The sequence below is a fragment of the Quercus lobata genome, chromosome 3, assembly GCF_001633185.2.
Source record: "Quercus lobata isolate SW786 chromosome 3, ValleyOak3.0 Primary Assembly, whole genome shotgun sequence".
Lineage (NCBI taxonomy): Eukaryota > Viridiplantae > Streptophyta > Magnoliopsida > Fagales > Fagaceae > Quercus > Quercus lobata.
In genome coordinates this window covers 9423614-9440421 of record NC_044906.1, presented here as the reverse complement: position 1 = coordinate 9440421, position 16808 = coordinate 9423614, and the positions used below count along the sequence as shown (strand labels likewise).

Below are 16808 nucleotides of genomic sequence, written 5' to 3'. Positions count from 1 at the left end.
GCGTAAAGGAACTCTGAAGATTTTTCTTCTTGACATAATGGTTAATTTACCCTCCAGTAAATACTTTTCCAAAGTCTTGAACTGTCGTTCACTTGTTCATATATCTACCCCCACTGATACATTTCTATTATAGCGGGGTAATATTTAACTGTTGCGCAGCTTTGTCGCAAAAATTAAATTAGCCATCATTACTATATTGAAAGCGAAACTCTATAGAAAGGGATTAGTTTAATGTGAATTCAATAGTTTATATAATTCATTTTTCAGTGGTTGGTCGGAAACTTGGAATCAATAAAATAGGAAGTATGGGCGATTAATTTCTGCCTCTTTTGGTCTTTTTGGTGAATGAAATGATATGCTCCACATATGTGCCGAAGAGGGTTAGTTTTCGAAAAAATTTGTAACTCATTGTCATTATTTTCTTCCAATAGTAAGAATTAAGGTTCAAATATCTTCACTTGTTGTAAAACACACACACATAAATATATATATATATATATATATATAGAGAGAGAGAGAGAGAGAGAGAGAGAGAGAGAGAATCAACTGCAATTTTTATTGAATTTGATTGAATGAAAACTAGAATAATCAAGTTAGGGTCAGCTAATTAGTAAATAGCTTTTTCAAATCATTTTGTTTGTTTGTGTTATATTCACTTTACACATTTTTTGTATCAATTAAAAAAACAATAAGATAGAGTTATGCACGTTCTTGTAACGTCACAAATACAAATTTATATTATTATTTTCTCACCAGAATTTATTCAAAGGCTTACAGAAGAACTTATTTATACTTGAATCATCCTTGAAGAATGAAACCGTGTAAGTAATAATACAGAATAATTTTAATTGCCACACAGCCTATAATTTAGTTCACAAACTTACGGTCTTTCCTAATTTCACCCTGGCTCCCTGTGATCACTTCAATGTAACTCATTTTCACCATAGCTGCTGCAAACTTATAAGCCCATATTTCACCTTGCTTTGCATTATTCCTGACAATTTCAACCGTTGAAGAGCTGCTCAAAAGAGTTTGATCAGAAGTTAATAATCCATTGTGATTCTTCAAATCTGTATAGTACTTATTATCAAGCCTATGTGGTGTAAGTACATCAAGGGGCACAGTTATTGGGTAGTCATTGCCAGCATTTTTTGGACACTTGGTCTTTAAGGCTCTAGCAAATTTGGGATCCATTGAAGGGTCTTGTGGATGTGTTGCATTGAAAGTGTATAGCCGCTTTGAGAAAGAAGAACAATGTGACACACCTATAGAATGTGCCCCAGAAAGTGTCACCATTTCATCAAGACTAAGGCCTTTTTTAGCAAACCATTTTTTGAGTTTCTTGGCATTGAAGTCAAATGTTGGAAGGTTTTTCTTAGGCTCATCTATGTGGGAAACCCTGCCATCACGGCGTCCTGATGGTACCATGTAACTTATGCCTCCAGCTTTGTAAGCACTGTCACGAGCAGCAAATGCAATAATATCTGCACAAGAAACTGTTTGTGGGCATTGAGCTTCAAGTTGAGTCTTTGCCTCATATATCACTTCAAAGCCTCGTAAGGGTTTGTTTGCTAAATTTTCCTTCTCTGCTTGGTTTCCAGGTGTTGACTCCAATAGGATAGAGGCATCACAACCCTAGCATAGATAAAATGGGAAAAATGTGATTTAACTCTAACATCTTAGTAGCATTCAAAGTATTCTTTTAACCCCCCCCCCCCCCCCCCAAAAAAAACTTAAAATATTGGAATATGACACAATAATTATCTTACGTATCGGATATAATCTATCATGTTTTTTAAAGTATGTAGATCCCACGACTATGTTGTCGAAGTATTCTTCTTGCCAAAATAATAATAATAATAAACTTCAAATTTTGGCACATAACTACATCTATATACAATAATTATATATGCAGTGGACAAATGCAGTACGCCTTTGATTATAGATGGTAATTCATGTTTACATGTTATTTCGACTTATGAGTATTTGGTTGTATAGGCGTTTATTAATTGTGTTAGGATTTCTCGACAATAACATGATCTATTTATTAAATAGGTTAACATGATACAACCTGACATGACTAGTCTGACAAATAAATCATGCAATCAAAGTAAACACATTTACTTTACACAAATAACCTATTTGCAATCCTCACATTTTATAAAATGAAAAAAAGTACACAATTATATTGCAAACAAAATTCTTCTAAAAGATTAAAGATTTGAAACAAAGTCACAAACAATTAAAATATAATTATAACTATAAATTTTGAAGAGTAAATTTATCAAATTAACCTTAAATTAAATGGATCAAATGAGTTCAAACAGATTTCACATGTTAAACTTGAATTAAATAGGTCAATTCATGTTAACCCGAATTTGACCCGGTCTCGTCAAAATTAAATTGTAAACTTCTAATATTGACACCCCTACTCTGATAGCAAAGAGATATTTGTTTCATCTGTATATATTAAGAGAATTCAGAAAGTTAGTTATTGCTTTTTTTCCTGTCAAAAATACTCCTAAATTAATTAACTAACAACTTAAAAATGAGGTTAAAATAGTAAATTAGAAAAAGAAAGTTAGTTATTGTTTTTTTTACTGTCAAAAATATCCCTACCTAAAATTTAAAAATGGGGTTAAAATAGTAAATTGACAAAAATAATAAATTCCTACTTTACGTTGATTTAAATTCCTACTTCTACTCACAAACTCCCTACAGAATAGGATTGCTCTTTTGTTAGTTTTAAAACTCCTACAATCTACAAAACTCACCCAACGTATTCATTTTTTTTTTTTTTTACTTCATCATGATGTATTTGTTTCTTTTGTCCTCCTTTTTTTTCAATTTTTTTTTTAAAAAAATTTCATTATGTCCTTAGTTTTTTTTTTGTTGAAATAAGTAGAAATTTCAAATTATAATAAACATAAATTATTAATCTTTATTCAAAAAACAGAAGGGCCTTTGAGCGCGTGCTCAGAGGCTAGTGTATATTACGAGCATCTGCTCTTAAAGCAAGTTCAACAAAAGTCGTGGGTTAGACACCTGTTGCTATATCCTGTCCGTTAAGATGAACCTTTCTTCGGTGACACGAACGAAAAAACTAATATCTTAGAAGTTTGTTCCCGTAATGGCCCCGTAGCTCAGTTGGTTAGAGCGTTGGTCTTATGAGCCGAAGGTCGCGGGTTCGAGCCCCGCCGGGACCATTTCTCTCTCCGAATTTTTTATTCTAGCATTTTTTTTTAAGGTAGCCTATTATAGCATAATAGCAATGCGCAATTATGTTTGACTTGACTCTCTCTCTCTCTTTGTTCTTCAAACATAACAAATATGACTTCGAAATTAACATGTACAAGAAGCTTAACAAAACAAAAAAGAAAAAGAAAAAAAAAGAGCAGATTCTATCGAACATAAGATGTTGATGGATCTTGAAAATGACTTTGAAACGTGCATATATAAGAGGCTTAACAAATAACAAAAACAGATTATATTGAACAATTGAACATGTTAATAGGTCTAAAAAAGTGTCTTTGAAACATGCTTGAGAAGCTTAACAGACAACAAAAGCAGAAGCTATTGAACACAACATGTTAATGGGTCTTGAAAATGACTTTGAAACATGCATAAGAATCTCAACAAATAACCAAAAAAAAAAAAAAAAAAAAACTATATTTCGAGCATAATATGCTCATGAGTCTTAAAAAGTGACTTTAAGAAATAGCAAATTAACAGATTCTATATATTGAACGTAACAATTAAGTTGATTGGTGTATTGCAAAATTGAGCTAGCATACCCTGACAAAACAGTCATGATAATGCATTCTGATGATGCCAGCAGCTAGGCCAGGGTTCCTTGACACAGCTTTGTTCACAGTATTTCTCACAATGATCTCTGCAGAAGGACAAGTTGATTGATAGTAACCCACTTTGAGTAATGAGGGCATGGCCAGTGACACTGACACCATCATAGACATAGTAACAAAGAGAACCAAGCAAATTTTGATGGTTGTTGCCATAGTTACTCTACAACTGATCAAATACTGTAAAGAGTGAATGATGAATAGGCGAAAAGAGCAAAGAAAGAACAATATATATTATAAGCAAGTTGGAGATGAAGGGAAAGGTCGATGTTAACCAAGTATATATAGGCAAGAAAATAGTGAAGATAAGATTGGCATGCAGTTTTACTTTTACACAAAAACGCGTATAGCTACATGGAAGAAAAACTTGAAGCTGTATAAGTTTGAGGGTTTCCGTGGCACGTAATTAACTAAGAGGAAACAGTCTTCAATGGCTCATTAATTCCAAGTAGCTTAAGATCTTTTAGCCTATTAGATTTTTAGTGGTTGGTGATGTATCTATCTTCTTTGACTTTCAGGGAACTCAACTTGACAATGGAGAGAATAAGAAGGCAAAATAATCTTCATACCCGTAATGCATACATATATGCAGACAGGGTTGGTCATTCATATTATGCAGACTATTCGATGAGCTTAATTAATTTTCAGCATCATTAGGGTTATAGTTTCTCTTCACGTGTTAACCACTTGATTCGGACAAGAAAATGGATGGAAAAGAAGCGAAAGGAATATTAGTGCATCCCACTAATACAATTCTACTGTTTGAGAACTCTTTAGAAGAGAAGAATGGAACAAGTCTAATAGGGAAAATGCTGATCATTTTCCTAAATACTGAAGAGGAAATGAATTTTTTGTCCCTATTTAAATGGAAAGAAATATAATATAAAGAGACTTAATATTAAATATATGTATATTTATTTACTTTTCATTCTTTAAAAAAAGAAAATTCAAATAGACTGGAGAAAAATGAGAATAAAAAAATAATTATTTTTCTATTCCATTCTATTTTCATTAAAATTTACTTATTTCATTTCATATATATAGTGTTTATAAACACCCATAATAAAGTATAACTTATTAGACAAATTAATTTAAGAAGGAACAAGTATTTATTGCAATTGGGAAAATAGGTTACTAAACAAGTAATTATTCATTATTTTCAAAGTTTTACAATGTGATACTTTGTCTCTCACATTAATTAGATTTATATGATAATATTCACCATTCATATAAGATAAATGAGTACTATGTTTCTCTACTTTGAGAGTATCTAGTAATTTTCCATAATTAATAGGAGTGGCGCTCGCTGACTTACAAAAAAAAAGAAAAAAAATTATATATTATATATAATATTTATATATTTATCTTGTTTTGACCCTCCTAAAATAAAATTTTCAACACTCTGACCTAAATTTTTTTTCTAAGTACAATTGAAATAACCTTGAATATGATCCTCTTACCAATATCTTAGCATTTTTAAACAAAGAAAAAAAGCCCAACAATAAACCAATTTGATCTAAAACCTTGAAAATAAAAAAAATAGTTGCTAAATCTAAATGTGTTTTTAATTTGTTACTTGTTGAGTGGAGATTGGGGGCGTGGTATAAGCCAAGAGTGATTGGGTGAAGACAAAAGCAATTGTTAACAAAACAAAAATTTTCTTAGTCCATTTGGGAACAATTTATCATACTTTTTGCTGAAAGTAGTATAAATAAAAGGTAAAAGCTAAATAAAACAAGTAAGGACTCACATGAGACTTGCATATGTCAAGAAAGAAAAGAGAGAGCAATAAGCTCACTTATAATCAAGACTCAAATACACACTTAATAAAATTACAAAGAACAATAGTTGTTAAAGTTGAGTTGAATTGTTAAATAAAAGAATCATAAAGAGTAAAGACAAACTAATAGATAAAATAATTATGAGCAACAGTAATTAAAGTTCACTTAACAATAATAATTAATATGTTTATTGTATTTATAAACAATAAATGATTTTTAAGATTTCATCTTAGCAACAATAATTAATATGTTCATTGTATTATGAATATGCCAAATGAAGTAATAGTTTATCTTTTATTTTCTTGCATGCTAGTACTATGGTCAAATTTGTAATAAGAAAATCTTGTAGACTATAAAATTCATTTCCTATAAAAAATTCATCTATTTATTGACACTCCTAAAAATAATTCTAGAGCTACCATTGGTGATTAACCATGACAAATTAGCTAAATATATCCCATTAATCAAGTAGCTACATTTTAAAATTAATCAGAACCCACTTAAGATGACCATTTAAGTGTCATCCATAGGGAAGAGTTCGTTCTTAGCCTAATGAAATACCTTTCTCGGCTTACAAATCCCAGCTTTAATTTCATGGATTAATACATATGGCTAACTATGAAAAAACAACTAGTTTCTTAATTAGTTCAACCATTCAGTGTTTATTGCACCTTCGTAATTATTTCAGTTCTGCTAGAAAACCTATTAATTAATAGATAAAAGCATACTCCAACTAATTCACAAAAAGTACTTTATTTTATTTCAATTGAATTTTGTAACAAAAGATTTGTTATCCCTAAATTTTAAATTTTAACTTTAGCCTTTAACATAGAATGTTTCTAATTACTTTCAAAGATATTTGTATAGTCTATCTAATAGATATGGGAATCCCCTATTCTTTTTCTTTTAATTATTACTTATCAAAAAAAAAAAAAAAAAAACCCAAGGCCTCTATTCTATCAGTCTTTACCTCATGGAAAACATGAAATAAAGTAAATTGAAAAAAGAAAAAAAACCATATCAAAAAGATGTGATATTGGGAGATTTGCCCTGTATGTGTAAATAAAAATTGAGTCTATCTTTATTCAGAGTAGAGCATAAACCTTAAAATATTAACACTGAAAAATTCACATAAAATTTCACTTATTACTCCATCACATTGAATAACAACTCACCTAATTTGGCCCCACCGCAACATAGAAATTAGATTGGGGTACGAAAATTACAAAAGGTTTTCAGTGGCTATAGAATGGATCGTAGCACAATCTTGGGAAAATTTGTTGCCATCCTATATCATGTTCAAATTTTTATTAGTTCATTTAGTAGTGTTATTAACATCTCTCATTTCGATAATCAAATAAAGGATTTCTTTCTTTCTTTCTTTCTTTCTTTCTTGGGGAAGGGGACATAATGACTAGCCAAAGAAAAACCAGTGTTCATGCATTTTAATTTTAGCAGCATATTATAACTATCTAAAAAAAAAAAACATTTTCACTCAGATTTTAGATTTTACTTTTTATTTAATTCTTTTCCAAATTTCACTTTTTTCAAAATACAAATATAATTTAGAACAATTTCAGGAAAAAAAATCAATGAAAAGATAAATAATTTGATACTAAATGCAAACTTAGGGGTACAATTACCAAGTGCGTTATAACTTGATAGTATTGTTTACCTAAATGACAAGTTATTATTATAAGAACTAGAATGTAACTCATGCAAACGCATGAATGCATTTAAAATTAAACACAATTTTTATTATAAAAATATAAATAATAAGTCAAATTATTAAAAAAATATCATGTAATACATGCATTAATGTATACATATAGATACATTTAAAATCAAATACAATTTTTATCATAAAAATATAAATAATTAATCAAAATTTTTTAAAGTAAACGTAATTAATCACATATTAAAATTCTTACCTAAATTTAATACTATTTATGCTCATTTTTTTTTTTAATTTTTAATAAGAAAGAATATGTGGTGATTTTTATTTAGATTATGTGATTGGTTTTTCTTTTTAATTTTATAGTTTATCAATATTAGATTCTTAGTATTTTACAATACTCATCTTGACACAAAGATTAAAAAACTTAAGTGGACACATGGAACAAACTTAAGTGAATAATTATGGAGTGTGGTCCTCATATATATTTAGACATATAACGCAAAATTGGATTCTAATTTCAAATTCTAATTTAACTTTCTTTAAGTTTTGCCTCTTAATATCTATACATATATATATATATATATATATATAGATTAATAATAATAAAAAGGTAGATCATCAGGTATTATAAAAACTAGCATGTAACCCATGCAAACGCATGAATGCATTTAAAATTAAACACAATTTATATTATAGAAATATAAATAATTAGTCAAATTATTTATAATAAAAAATAGCGTGTAACACATGCATACGTATAGATACATTTAAAATTAATATTATCTAAAAAAATTAAAAATTAAAAACAATTTTTATCATAAAAATATAAATAATTAGTCAAATTATTATTTTTTAAGTAAACAAATTAGTTATATATTAAAATTCTTTCATAAATTTAATACTACTTATTGTATTTTTTTTTTTCTGATTTTAATAAGATAGAATGTGTGGTGATCTTTCTTATGTGGTAATTTTTATTGAGTATATGTGATTTTTTATATTTTATATTTTTTTATAAATTTTATAGTTTATTAATATTATATTCTTAGTGTTTTGCACTCATTTAATTCACTTGGCAGAAAGATTAAAAAACTTAACTGGACACATGACACAAACTTAAGTGGACAATTATGGTGTGGTCTTCACATAAATTTAGACATATGGAGCAAAATTAAATTCTAATTGAACTTTTTCTAAGCTTTGCTTATATATATATATATATATATATGAGATGGGTTCAAATTACACCTGGTGTAACATGACAAGAGTTACACCATTTGTAAACCATAGATTTGTAATTGATCTAATGGTTAAAAAAATAATATTAAATGCTAATTGACTTACACTTCATTCACTTAATTAATAGCAATTTTGTTTCTCTCTCCTTATTTATTATTTAAAACCTTTTACATATATTCCTTTTTTTGCCAATGACTTTTCAAATATATTTGCAATACTTTTTTTTTTTAATTGAGTTCATACTACTCTTTTTTCTTTTTTCTTTTTTTTCCTTCTTTTAAGCTGGTCATACTCTTATCAATTGTGAATATATATCCTGTCTCCTTAAAAATAAATAAATGGCTAAGTGTTGTTTAATGACTGACCAAGCTTGTAATTTTTTGATCTGAGATAGAATTTAATCTTCACATAGACAATGCGAGACCAAGGTACTCTCTCTCTCTCTCTCTCTCTCTCTCTCTCTCTCTCTCTCTCTCTCTCTCTCTCTCTCTATATATATATATATATATATATAAATAATACAAAAAGGTTGATGGTCAACTGTGAATTTCTATATATATATATATATATATATATAAATAATACAAAAAGGTTGATGGTCAACTGTGAATTTTACATATTAAAATTTACTAAATAAAAAATCAAACTCTAAATTAGTGTCAGCTAATTGGTAATAGCACTTCAAATAATTATGTTTGTTTGTGTTACATTCACTTCACACATTTCGGTATCAATAAAAAAAAAAGGGTTGTAAATAAAGCAATGAAGATAATCCATAACATCCACAAACGAATGCTTTGCACATTTTGTAACATCCAACAAATACCAATTTACCCCATTAATGTCTCAACAGAATTTACCCAAAAACTTTCAAAAGAACGAATTTACACTTGAATCTCAACATAGAAAAATGAAACAAAAATGTAAGCAAATCATACAAAAAAGTTTCAATAGTCACACAAATAAACCTATAATATATATCTAATTCACAAACCTACAATTTTTTCTTATCTCTCCCTGGCTTCCTGTAAGCACTTCAATGTAACCCATTTTTACCATAGCTGCTGCAAACTTATATGCCCATACTAGATTATGTCTTGCATTATTTCTGACAATTCTAACCGTTGAAGGGTAACTCAAAAGAGATTGATCAGAGGTCAATAAGCCACGGCGCTTCTTCAAATTTTTATAATACTTATTATCAAGTCTATATGGCGTAATTACATCAAATGGTACTGTTGGATCATTGCCATTACTTGCATTTTGTGGACACTTGGTCTTTAAGTCTCTAGCAAATATGGGATCCATTGAAGGGTCATGTGGATTTGTTTCACTGAAATTATATAATCGCTTTGAGAAAGAAGAACAATGTGACCTTCCAATGGAATGTGCCCCAGAAAGTGTCACCATTTCATCAAGATTAAGTCCTTTTTGTGCAAATCTTTCTTCGAGTTGCTGAGCATTGAAGGTAGGAAATGGAAGGTTTTGATTGGGCTCATCTTCACGTGATATCCTGCCATCACGGCGTCCTGATGGTACCATGTAATTTATGCCTCCAACTTTGTAAGCACTGTCACGAGCAGCAAATGCAACAATGTCTGCGCATGAGACTGTTTGTGGACAGTGAGCTTCAAGTTCAGCCTTTGCCTCAAATATCACTTCAAAGCCTCTTAAGCTTGGATTGTTGGCTGGATTATCTTTCTCAGCTTGATTTCCAGGGGTTGAATCAAGTAGGACAGAAGCATCACAACCCTGGCATAGATAACATGTACAATATGATTTAATTCCACATCTTAGTAATTAAGCAGATTATAAGGTATGCTCTTTTAGCGGAGAAAAAAAAAAAAAGCAAAAGGGACTACAAATTTAGGTACAATTTCTGTTAAACATATAACAAGTTAATTGGTGTTGCAAAGAGCTAAACATACCCTGACAAAACAGTCATGAAAATGCATTCTGATGAGGCCAGCAGCTAGGCCAGGGTTACTTGACACAGCTTTGTTTATAGTGTTTCTCACAATGGTCTCTGCAGAAGGACAAGTTGATTGATAGAAACCCACTTTGAGTGATGGCATCGCCAGTGACATTGACACCATCATAGACATACTAACAAAGAAAACCAAGCAAAATTTGATTGTTGCCATAGTTACTCTACAACCCAAATATACCGCAATACTCTAATGAGGGAATGAATAAGACTGAGAGTAAGGAGCAGAGAAAGAACAGATAAAGAAGAATATTATAAGCAAGAAGGAGATGAAGATAAAGGTTGTTGTTAGCCAAGTATTTATAGGAATGAAGTTAGTGAAGATGGGACTGGCAGTTTTACTCTGTAAACCAAAACTATTGCTGTATAGAAGAAAGACTTGAAGCAGTCTAAGTTTGAGGGTTTCTATGGTAACAAAGAGGAAACAGTCTCTTTGGCTCACTCCAACGCACAGTAGCTTATTTTACACGATCTTTTATCCTATTAGCCTATTAGAAATTGAGTGGGTAGTGATGCATTTATGTTCTTTGGCTGTTAGGGATGTCAACTTGGCAGTGGGGAGGGTAAGAAGGTAAAATAACGTACGTATATATAATATCTGCATCTTTGGTTGTTAGGGATGTCAACATGCATCTAATGCAGACTAGGTCAGTGAGCTCAATTTTCTGTATCTTTGTATAGTTTTTCATGATATTTTAATATCTTGATTAGGACAAGGAAATGGATGGAGGTGAACTGATGGGGATAGTGGATCCCATCATTATTCTACCCTGATAGTTTTTCAAGAGAGTGGAAGGTAAGAAGTTAGGAAAAATGATCACTTTTCTCAATAATTAAGAGAAATAATTTTTTTTTGTTCCTATATTTTTATTCGATAGTAGGTGCCATCCCTATTTAAAAAGGAAAGAAATAAAATATAAGAGATTTAATAGTAAAACTTTTTTTTTCTTTTCATTTTATTTTATAAAATTTAAATAGACTAGGGAACTAGTATTTAAATATATATATATATATATATTTTTTTTTTCTATTCCATTATATTTTTATAAAAATCTATTTATCTCATTTCCTGCACTTATAATATATACGTATGGAAGCATTTTCCATATAAATAAAAAGTATTACAATTGAGAAAACAAGTGATCAACCAAGTAATATATTATTAAATGTTTTCAAAATATAATAATATACTCTCTCCTCTCACATAATAGCAATGGGGCCTATTTATTAAATTTATAGTTTAATCTACCATTCATATATTAGAGGAGAGAATATCTAATAATTTTCATGATTAAGCATAACAAACTAGCTAGGTCTCCCATTGAGTAGCTAGCATTTCATTATCAATTGGAACTCATTTTAGATGATCATTTATGTCACCTAAGGAAAAGGTCGTCTTTAATTGATGAAATGTCATTCTCAACTTACAAATCCAAACTTTTATTTGGTGGATTAAGACAAAATGAATAGTTGTGAAAATACAACTTGTAGCTTAGTTCAACCACTCAATGTTTCTCGCACCTTTAATTCTTTGTAATTTTTTTAGTTCGGCTAGATAAAAATTCCACATAAAATTTCATAGACTCCCTCACATTGAATATAACCATTCACTTGATATGAGACCACCAAAACACCTAGTTTAGAGAGGGTGTGAATATTTCTGTGAGCACAAACTTATAGTAATATTTTTCCCATTTGACAATTGTACATATAATGGACCACATAAAAATCAATGGGCAAGTTGTTCACATCCTACATCATGTTCATAATTAGTTATTAGTTGGAAAAATGCACTGCATGCATCAAGTGATTGTAAATGTCCTGAATTTGTTGTGTTATTTAAGAAGAGCTTTGATTGTGTTGATGAAATAAAGGATTTCTTTCATTTTTTCTTTCCTTCTTTCTTTTCTTCTTCTTCTTTATTTATTTATTTATTTATTTTTATAATTTTTATAATTTTTTTAAGAATTAGGGTTCAAATCTCCTATCCCCCATCTACCATCTACTATCAATTAAGAAAAAAGAAACTAAGGGCCTATTTGGTTTGGTGCTAACTCAATTTTCATATCTCAACACTCAAATCTCAAATCTCATCACTCAAACTCATTACTCAATTCTCATATCTCTAACTCAATTTTCCCATAACTCTATTGGTAGTGTGTTTGGCTGGATTCTTAGTGGTATTTCAATTCAAAAACTCAATTTTAAGTAAAGTTGTGGGACCCACAAAAATTAATGCTCAGCAAAATGCATCCTCTCCACTTCACATCTTCATCTCTTTAAACAAAACCCAATGGCTACAACCTGAAGATAAAAGAAGAACGCAAAGTGAAAAAAGAAAAAAAGAAAAAAAAAAAAAAAGAAGCTTTAATCTCATAAAATAAACCCAGAAAATGAAGCCAAAAGATCTCAGTTTTAGGGGTTTGGTGTTGATATTTGAAGCTCTGATCTCATGTGATAAACCCAGCAAGTAGCACAAATATCACAAACCCAGAAAATACCCAAAAAAAAAAAAACTAAAATAATCGAGTCTGAAAATCAAAGCCAAAAATGGCCAGAAAAGACTATAACAACCCATCTAGTAAAAAGAAAAAAAAAATTGATGTGAAGAAAGAAAGAAAAAAATCAGTGTGAAGAGATGAAGAAAAAAAGAAGAAGCAGCTGTGAAGAAACAAAGAAAGAAAAGAGAAGAGAAGAATGGCGGTGTAGTGCAGAAGGAAGAAAAAAAAAAAAAAAATAGAAAGAAAGAGAGAACCAGGCGTGTGACCTGAAGAAGAAAGGAAGAAAGAAAGAAAAATAGAAAAGAGAATTGATGTGACAAGACTTTAGGTGGGTCCCATTATTTTTATGTATTTACTGAAATGCCATGTAACTCATAACTTGGAAACATGAAAACACCAAAATTGTGTTTTCAATTTCCATCATCCAAACTCAAAATTTTGAGTTTTTGAGTGATGGAAACAAACATCCAAAACTAATCCAAACACTGCATCATTTGTTGGACCCATGAGTTTTGGATGATGGGTTATGAAAATTTAGTGATATCACTCAGTTTTTGGACTATCCAAACAAGCCCTAAATAATTGAATTAATGGAATATTTATTAGGATAATAATCTTGTTGTTGAATTAGAAAAATATGGTAGTTTCAAGGGGGTTCAGGACCCCTTTTGTGTTGGTTTTATTTAGCTAAGGTAACCTCAATGAAAGAAAAAAAATAGAAAAAAGAAAAAAAATGCACAGTATTGGGCTTTAAAGCCTAACGAGATCCAAGGTTTCTACCAACCCAACAAATTAACAAAGAACTCCCAAATCCAGCCGTTCAAGTAGAAAGCCTCAGTTTTTGGACTATCCAAACAAGCCCTAAATAATTGAATTAATGTAATATTTATTAGGATAATAATCTTGTTGTTGAATTAGAAAAATATGGTAGTTTCAAGGGGGTTCAGGACCCCTTTTGTGCTGGTTTTATTTAGCTAAGGTAACCTCAATGAAAGAAAAAAAAAATAGAAAAAAGAAAAAAAATGCACAGTATTGGGCTTTAAAGCCCAACGAGATCCAAGGTTTCTACCAACCCAACAAATTAACAAAAAACTCCCAAATCCAGCCGTTCAAGTAGAAAGCCTGTAACATGGTCCTAAATTAATCAAATGGCTCCTAGGTTTCTACTTTTGAAAGAAGTAACTTGAGCCACAGCCCAAATCTTCTAGCAATGCATTAGAGCCTCCTCAAGTAAAAAAATTCTTAGACAACTTTATCCTACATTCTTTCAACACAAGCCGAAGGCCTAAATCCAAGACCCAAGCACCACCCAAAATAAATAAATAAAACTCACAAAAGATTAAGTGTTAGAAACCTAATTCCAACATTGATAAAAAGAGAGTCTACAGAGTTATAATTAATAAAATGTTGTTCAGTTAAGTGTTAGAACCTAATTCCTATCACAATTCCCAAGTACCACTAGTTTTGATATAGTATCACTATCTTCATTTTCTTTTTTAGGAACCAACATGTTTTAGCCTTTACTAACTCACGAGAAATTATTCACTCCCACAATCTTTTTGCAAGAGTGAATAATTTCTTGTAGAGTTCACTCCTCAAAGAGGAGGTGTGAGTCATAATGTGAGACCTATGTAGGACTCAAAACTTTTGTGAGGGGGGGAGGACTCCTCTCGTAGGACTAAAAAATTTCTTCTAACTCATGGGTGTCACTTATCTAGTCTTCATAGCAATTAATTATTTTACGCAAACAACTTGATTGAAAACAATAGTACATATTAAACCATGATATAGTAAAATGAGATTTACATCATTTGAAAGTAAATTAAACTCTAAAAAATGGATTAGTTTAATGTAAATTCAATGTTTCACATAATTTATTGCTCAATAGTTGGTGGAATTAATAAAATAAGAAGTTTGAAGAGTTAATTTTGCCACTTTTTGTCTTTAGTGAGTGAAATAGTACACTTCATGTAAGTACCAAAGTTAAAGGGACAACTATCAAGAGTCTTATAACTAAATAGTATTGTTTGATTCCCCCAAAGGGGAGAACTTAAGTTTGATTCCCTCATTTATTATATAAAAAAAGGAAGAGAGTTATACATTGAATTTGGTTGAATGAAAATCAAAATCTATAAGTGCAGGTAAGCTAATTAGACAATAGCTCCTTCAATTTATTTATTTTTTTTTTTTTGTGTTGCAATCACTACTGCAAACATTTTTTTTAATGATTTTTTTCAAAAGATAATAATAAAATTAAAAAACAAGGTTATAAATAAAGTAATGAACATAATTTTTAAGTTCCACGCACGAATGCTATGTAGATTTTGTAACATCCAACAAATACGAGTTTATCCCATTAAATTTTCAACAAAACTTGTTCAAAAAACTTACAAAAAGAATTAATTTACACTTGAATCATTAGTAAATAATACAAAATAATTTAAATTGTCACATGACTCATAGCAACAAACTTATAATATCTAGTTGACAAACCTACAACTTTTCCTAATCTCACCCTGGCTTCCTGTAAGCACATCAACGTAACCTATTTTCACCATAGCTGCAGCAAACTTATAAGCTTATGTTTCAGTTTGCCTTGCATTATTCCTGACAATTCCTACCATTGAAGGGCTGCTCAAAAGAGATTAATTAATCAGAGGTCAATAAGCTATGGTGGTTCTTCAAATTTATATAGTACTTATTATCAAGCCTATATGGTGTAAGTACATCAAGTGAGTACAGTTGGATCATCATTGCCAGCATTTTGTGGACACTTGCTCTTTAAGTCTCTTGCAAATATGGGATCCATTGAAGGGTCTTGTGGATTTGTTTCATTGAAAGTATATAACCGCTTTGAGAAAGAAGAATAATGTGACCTTCCTATGGAATGTGTCCCAGAAAGTGTCCCCATTTCATCAAGACTAAGTCCTTTTTGTGCAAATCTTTGTTCTAGTTGCTGAGCGTTGAAGGTAGGTGGTGGAAGGTTTTGAATAGGCTCTTCTTCAAAATATAAGAATAAGTCCCACAATACCTTAAGCCAACATGAGACGTATGGTGCCTGAACCACGTAACTCTTCTTATTTTTTTTCCCTCTCTTATTGCTTCCCATCATCTCTGTCTCAACCTCTACAATATCAAACAGTGACGCTCCACACGTCACAAACCAATCAACTAATGTCTTTATAACTCCAACGTACAAACCAAAGGATAACATGAGGGGTGAGGACCACCAAAAGCGGTGGCAACTGTATATGCGGGAGTTACTCTGTGATATATATTTATGTCCGATCAAAAAAGAGACAGATATCCGCACCGACTAGACTGGTAACTGTGCACTGGCTGAGTCCATCATCAGGAAGCTTAGTAGTGTATATATAGTAATAAATACACTGTATAGTATACCATACATAGAAAACATAGAAAATGTTATTTAACTCTACAGTTTAGTAATTAAGAAACGTATAGTATAAGTATATTCTTTTAGCTGAGGAAAAAAAATGGGAAAAAGGAGAAGGGGCTATAAATTTAGGTACATATTCTGTTGAAGCTATAACAAGTAGTTGGTGTTACAAAGAGCTAACATACCCTGACAAAACAGTCATGAAAATGCATTCTGGTGAGGTCAGCTGCTAGGCCAGGTTTGCTTGACATCGCATTGTTCACAGTGTTTCTCACAATGGACTCTGCAGAAGGACAAGTTGATTGATAGTTATCCACTTTGAGTGATGGCATTGCCAGTGACATTGACAACATCATAGACAT

General features: G+C 30.6%; 2 protein-coding genes, 1 non-coding gene and 1 pseudogene across 3 annotated transcripts; 1 reads left to right on the top strand and 3 right to left on the bottom strand.

Moving 5' to 3' along the window:
- Nucleotides 1-867: 867 nt before the first annotated feature.
- LOC115979012 (peroxidase 5-like) lies at nt 868-4016 on the bottom strand. The gene is made up of 2 exons (XM_031100950.1): nt 3795-4016; nt 868-1635 (listed from the first exon to the last, which is right to left on the bottom strand). Exons 1-2 carry the CDS (start codon nt 4014-4016, stop codon nt 868-870), a joined length of 990 nt encoding a protein of 329 aa, XP_030956810.1.
- On the top strand, nt 3133-3206 carry TRNAI-UAU. Its single transcript has one exon. It is a non-coding gene; the product is annotated as a tRNA-Ile (tRNA).
- A 5352-nt stretch (nt 4017-9368) lies between the features above and the next one.
- LOC115979619 (peroxidase 5-like) lies at nt 9369-10728 on the bottom strand. The gene is made up of 2 exons (XM_031101673.1): nt 10487-10728; nt 9369-10310 (listed from the first exon to the last, which is right to left on the bottom strand). The coding sequence occupies exons 1-2, from the start codon at nt 10700-10702 to the stop codon at nt 9540-9542; spliced, it is 987 nt and encodes a 328-aa protein (XP_030957533.1). The 5' UTR covers nt 10703-10728; the 3' UTR covers nt 9369-9539.
- Nucleotides 10729-15526: 4798 nt separating this feature from the next.
- LOC115980269 lies at nt 15527-16808 on the bottom strand (annotated as a pseudogene).

Coding starts and splice junctions, on each gene's coding strand:
- LOC115979012 (XM_031100950.1), bottom strand. CDS start 4,016: ATGGCAACAACCATCAAAATTTGCTTGGTTCTCTTTGTTACTATGTCT. Junction 1,636..3,794: donor ATCATGACTGTTTTGTCAGG/GTATGCTAGCTC, acceptor TATCTATGCTAG/GGTTGTGATGCCTCTATCCT.
- LOC115979619 (XM_031101673.1), bottom strand. CDS start 10,702: ATGGCAACAATCAAATTTTGCTTGGTTTTCTTTGTTAGTATGTCTATG. Junction 10,311..10,486: donor TTCATGACTGTTTTGTCAGG/GTATGTTTAGCT, acceptor TATCTATGCCAG/GGTTGTGATGCTTCTGTCCT.